The sequence below is a fragment of the Arvicola amphibius genome, chromosome 12, assembly GCF_903992535.2.
Source record: "Arvicola amphibius chromosome 12, mArvAmp1.2, whole genome shotgun sequence".
NCBI lineage: Eukaryota > Metazoa > Chordata > Mammalia > Rodentia > Cricetidae > Arvicola > Arvicola amphibius.
In genome coordinates this window covers 94957196-94963238 of record NC_052058.2, presented here as the reverse complement: position 1 = coordinate 94963238, position 6043 = coordinate 94957196, and the positions used below count along the sequence as shown (strand labels likewise).

Sequence of the window (6043 nt, the reverse complement as noted above, 5' to 3'; positions counted from 1 at the left end):
AATCAAACTGACAACCAAGATTAACCTCACATACCAATAAGAAAAGGGTTACTGACTCACACAACAATACATCAGTCTCTATACTGTTTCTAGTATCTGTGGCTAAACACTCAGACACCATGTTGGAGCATGAGATTTTCCCTGTGAAGTGTAGCAAGAAGCACTTGTTATAATACACAGCACTCACTGAAGATTTACAGTTATGGAAAAGGCTAATTTATAATAGACTACAAAGTAGATTATTTTATGATCTGTGGTGATTTGAATGAGAATGGCCCCAAGATCAAATACTGGGTGGATAGTCCCTAGCAGGGACATTATAACATTTTAGGAACGATTAGGATCTGTGGTCTTGTTAGAGGAAGTGTATCACTGAGTGTGGGCTTTGTGGTTTCAAAACACTCACGCAGGCAGTGTGTGATAGCCACATGGGCTGTTTTCAGTAGGTCCCTTTGTGTGGCATGGAGCAAGAGAAAGCCAGGACAGCCCCCTCACTCTAATTTCTGCTTCCGGTCTGAACTCTTCTTTTAGCCAAGTAGTGATCCTGCTTTCTTCCTAGACCATCTAGTTAAGGCGGGGTTGCAGGATGAACTGAAATCTTCATTCCTGAAGAAGAACATGGAAACATCAAAGCCAATTATGGGTAACATGAACTAAATCATCATCCAGAGAATCCGGGCAAGCACCACCATGCTCAGTTCTTGAAATCAAAATCCTGTCAGTGAGCCATCAATGCTGATCAAAATTTTCAAGTTCAACAATATATATATATATATATATATATATATACATGTATGTATATATACATACATGTATATATGTGTATACATGTGTATATTATATACATACATACATATAAGCATTGTATCCTCTAATATCATACAAGAGACCCAGTGCCAGGTCATAACCAGTTGAGACAAGCCTAAGCTAAAGGTCAAGCTTTCATAATTAATAAGCTTCCATGTTGTTATTAATGAGCTAGCAGTCAAAGGAAAATCTGTCTACACATACAGAGGAAGAAAGATAGACCTCACCTGAGTCTTGGCAAGAAGCAGATCAGGGAGGAGAGATAAGGAAGCTGTCCTATTCCAAATGGCAGTGACTTCAGAAGAGAAGGGTTTTACACTCTTGGGGATTTGATTATCCAGGTAGATAAGAGCAAAACGGATAAGGGAAATCAAAGAGAAATAAAGCTCCAGCGATTGCCTGAGAAACCAGGTTATTTGGGGAAGAGGTCATCCTGCCAGTTGTTTTCTATTAAGAATCAAATCCTCAAAGCTGAGATTTCCAAGCCGGTGTTATTTGGATCCTTTACAACAAGATGGAGAATTTAAGAAGCAAGGAACGAGACGAAAGCCCATTTGAAAAGATCCAAAACATCGACTCGAGTGACAGAAGATTGATTTATGATGGTACAGATTGTTTTGTGGGGAAGCATGCAAACTGACGGTGAGAAATGTTGCAGACCAGATGGGAAGATGGGGTCTGAGTAATAAGAGAGCTCTTGGAGGGATCACTAAGGGGGACCCAGCCCACAAAGAGTGAGCTGAATAGATAAAGAGAACTGGAAGACATACAGAGATGGATATAGACAAACTCAGATTTAGATAGGTATAGAGGTAGAGATGGGGCTTGAGAGATATGTAAGCATGTACATTATATATGTCGTATATCAATCAAACCATTTCAAGCTGTGTCCACTTTCAGTGCCTTCCCACCTCAGGAGTTCCAGTGCTGAGCCTTGGACAACAGTAAACACGTTTACAGCCAAAGACAAGACAAGATAAACGAGATGAAGAAGGCATTTCCCCTGTATTTTTAACTCATTAACAGTGCCATATCCCATTAAATCATATGCGTCATAGTCACACATGCGTGTGCACATGCACATACACATATGTGAATATCCAGAAAGCAAGAGGAAAGGTTCTATGGGGAGAGGGGGGAAAGAGGAGGGAGGAAGAGAGAGAGAAGAGGGAAAGAGAGAGAGATGCTCGTAAACGGAGAGGTGGTAGTTGTTATTCTGGGATTCTTTTCTGGTATGTGACTCAAATCCCAGACATTTATAGACAGACCTTATGTCACGTCACACCATGATTAAAATTGACAGCTGCTGAAGGAACCTACCTATTTAGAGAAACTGTTCTCCATTGCCAGGCTGGCAAAATAAACCCTAAGAGTAACTGAACCCATTCTTCATTTCATTTTCCCAGCACATGCCGAGATCATAGCTGGCCCAATCTATAAATGTAAGTCATCCAGCCTCTAACTCAAGGGAAGAAAGTGGGGAAGCCAAGGGATTCGGCAGCTCCAATCCATCACCCAGGAAATAAACAGGGCTCTGCTACCAGCGTGGTGGCGTGAGAGCAGCTGGGTTATAACTAAGTGCCCAGCCGGGGTTGTTGAGTGGGACTCAACCAATAAAGCCTGACCTTGGAGAACAAAGGGAATTGGAAGACAGATGACCCGGCCCGCAGAGATGACTTTTCTCCTCTGTAAAATGCGAGCAGGTTGTACAGTTCCCCGTATTTCTCTAGATCATCACTTACAGAGCACATTACATTAACACATGCATTCTCGTGTGACCTGTGACACCTTGATAGGCAGACAGTCTTGTAGGCCCAGCCTAGAGAACTTCAGGAGACACTACCCGAGTCTGTCACTCTGTCACTGTGCAGAAGGCCTGTTCTCATACTCGTTCCTGTATCCAAGCTTGTTGTCAATATTGCCAGTCTCCATAATGAAGTTTGGTTATGAAAGCACTTAGCGCTGAAGGGCAAATATCCTTTAAAAAGAAGATATAGGATCAGAACAGCAATATACCAGCAGAGGAAGCATGACCTCAAGCTTCTAACGTGGATGCTTTTTAACTCCTGCTTCCAACCAGCTGAGACCAAATCAGCACAGCTCTCAGAGTCGCCTGCCTGCTCTGACAATGTCTGTGGTTGCCAATATCTCCAGAATGCTTTCCCTGGGTATATCCAGCATTTGGGCAAGGGGTTCACAAGAAAATCAAACTGACTTCCATACTCTCACACCTTGCTTTGAACCAAAAGCTTCCTCACTAATTACCCAGGCTGTTCACTCAAGGGAGGTCACTAGTTTGACACTTCTGCAGAAACAAAGTATCTGTAAAGTCAATAAAGGGCTTGTTTGCAAGAATTGAGGTTTCATGTTAAAGAAAAGAAAAGAAAAGAAAAGAAAAGAAAAGAAAAGAAAAGAAAAGAAAAGAAAAGAAAAGAAAAGAAAAGAAAAGAAAAAACTCTGACCAGCCATCTCGCCTCACTGATTCAGTAAAGTTCAGGTCAGTGAAAGACCCTGTTGCAAAAAACAAGATGAAGTCAGGCATTGGGGCCTCCACCTTTAAACCCAGAACGTGGGAGGTTGACACAGGGGGATCACTTTAAGCTCAAGACCAATATGATCTACATAATGAGTTCCAGGTGAGCCACAGATACATGGTGAGACCTGGTTACAAAGAAAAACAAAGCAAAATTGAACTTGTCTCAGGAATGACAACCAAGATTGTCCTCTGGCCTAAACAACACACCCACACATATGCACACATACACACACACACACACACACACAGAGAGAGAGAGAGAGAGAGAGAGAGAGAGAGAGAGAGAGAGAGAGAGAGAGAGAGAGAGAGAGAGAGAGAGAGAGAGAGATGTTGCAGGAGCTCCTTCCACTCCTTCAGCCAATAGCTGAATAGCTGCTGAGATACCAGCCCATTGAGGCGTGGTCTCTCCTTTAAAAAAGCAGCAACTGCCCTCTGCTTGCTCTCTGGCTTCCGGTTCTGCTTCCAGCGACTGGCGACTAGGCTCCTTTCCTGATAGCGCAGAGGGTTGTTGGTTAGGACCGTGATCTGTAAGTTTTTCCCTTTTAAATAAATAACCATTCTATTAATCATAATTCCAAACTGGTGTGGGATTGTTTGTGACTTATGCCTTCATCTGGCACCCGAACATTGGTTTTAGGACCCCTCCTTCCCCCACTCGGCTGCCTGCTGCCAGCTCGGCATGGCGTGAGCCCTCCTTCCCTCAGCCGCGGCCTGTGCCTTGTGCGTGGAGCCAGCAGTTTAATATAAATTATCACGCAGTGGCTTTTCTTGCTGAAATTCTTTATATTTTCCCTTTACACGCCTCAGATTGACTTCAAGTCCCCACACACCCTATCGTTTGCCTCCCCATGTGGATTTAAACTCCACAGGCCCGCACAGTATCTGCCTGTCTGGCCTCCTCTTTTCTTTGACGTTTTAAAAAAATCTCCCTTGCAAGCACAGCGCTTAAGCGGTGTGAACCAGAGTGCAAGGATTGCTGAAAGCTGCAACCCCTCAGGGCAACTCTGTCACGTGGAGGCATAGGCGGCTTCTGGGTTGCTCTGGATTCTGGATTCTAGGTTTCTGGTTCTGTGTATGGAATTGATTTAATTACATTTTCTTTGTTGAGCAACTCGCATTTCCCAGTTTTTAACAAATACTAAGGCGGACACTGAAACAGGACCCCGTTTTAGTCACCTTTGGAGAGGTTCTAGTCGCAACTCTGCAACAGCGCCACCTGCTGGATAATAGGTAATATGGCAGTTTTCATTTCCAATGCAAATTTTACTGTTTTGTTTATGAATACAATGGATTATATCATGCAAGGTTTATATGACTATGAGGATACCTTAATTTACTGGTTACTAGGTTTCAGTATTCTTTTCAATATTCTATCATTAAGGAAGAATATGGCAGTCCTAAGAACCATACAATCTTTACTAGAAACTCAGGCAGGTCAGGAGATTCAGGATTTAAAAGAGACAATGATAAAAAGATTTGAAAAGATTGAAGGAATTATTGGAGCTGATGAACAGAGTAAGGAGGCACAAGGACAGGATACAATGCCACCTCCTGCTATTAGAACTGGCTTACCCAAGGTTTTAGCAACATACCCTGTAATTTATTCTGACAAAGCGTCAACTTCTAAAGGCTCAAAGGGAGTCGAAGAAGCTAGATGGAAGCCAATAGAAATGAATGATCTAAAAGAAATCAAGCAAACTGTCGTTAATTATGGCTTGCACTCTGCATTTGTTAAGGAAATGATAAGGACTTGGGCTTCTTTTTCAGATGCTTTATTTACTTTACATTTTTTCCATGCAAATGGGAAACACGGTACTGTCAACAGAAACTTACACTGAGTGGGAAGGCAATCTCCAGTTAGAGGCTGGCAGCACAAGACCACCTGGTACATAGAAAGAGTACAAGGCTCACCACAAACAGATCAGTAAAGACATGTCAGGAGAATGCAAGGAAAAGGAATCCATGGGGAATCACAGTATGATCTCACAGAAAAGGACCAAAGTCAAGGCATAAGGCAGAATTCATCATGATGATCATGGTGATTCGAGAGCTCCCCCATCAGAATACGCAGACAATTTCTCAGCTGTAGCTCCCTAAGTTTTCTCCTGATTTCTCTCATCTCCTCCATGAACATTTCCATATCATCTCTATCTCCACCCAACCCATCATTAATCTGCCTATTGGGTATGGCCCATTGAAAGTTAGGGGCAAGTCGGCGAGCCTGTCCTCTTGGGGTGTGGTTATTGGCAGCAGGCTGGTGGCCGTCACCTCTTCCCAAAGGGCAGTCTTCCTGTTCATTCTGCAGGGGCTGATCCATTTCTTCATTTTCCTGGTGGATATTTGCCATGGTGAGATTTTGTTTTCTGGTTGTTATTCTGGGCCTATCCCTTGCCACATAGACCTTCTCTCAATTGTCACTGCCAGACATGCCGCTGTGACTCTTGGCTAGCAGACCTGCTCTGCTCGCCAGGGTCCGATGCCAGGCCACCGTGCACAGGGAAGCACGGTGCTGGTGGCCAGATGCAAGTGATGACTCAGGACTTTGGCTTCTAATGTCAGAGCTACCCCCTATGATTTCTATCAGTTAGTGTCTACAGTTTTAGATGATGGACCTTCCTTGATATTTGGGATTTATTTCAGAGAAGAATCCAAATATATGGAACAGCAAAGAAGAGCAAAAGGTGTGGAGGTTTCCCAAGA

General features: G+C 43.3%; 1 protein-coding gene across 1 annotated transcript; it reads right to left on the bottom strand.

Moving 5' to 3' along the window:
* Nucleotides 1–5345: 5345 nt before the first annotated feature.
* On the bottom strand, nucleotides 5346–5690 carry LOC119828105 (protein BEX3-like). The gene has a single exon (XM_038350160.1). The coding sequence runs from the start codon at nucleotides 5688–5690 to the stop codon at nucleotides 5346–5348; it is 345 nt and encodes a 114-aa protein (XP_038206088.1).
* Nucleotides 5691–6043: the final 353 nt, after the last annotated feature.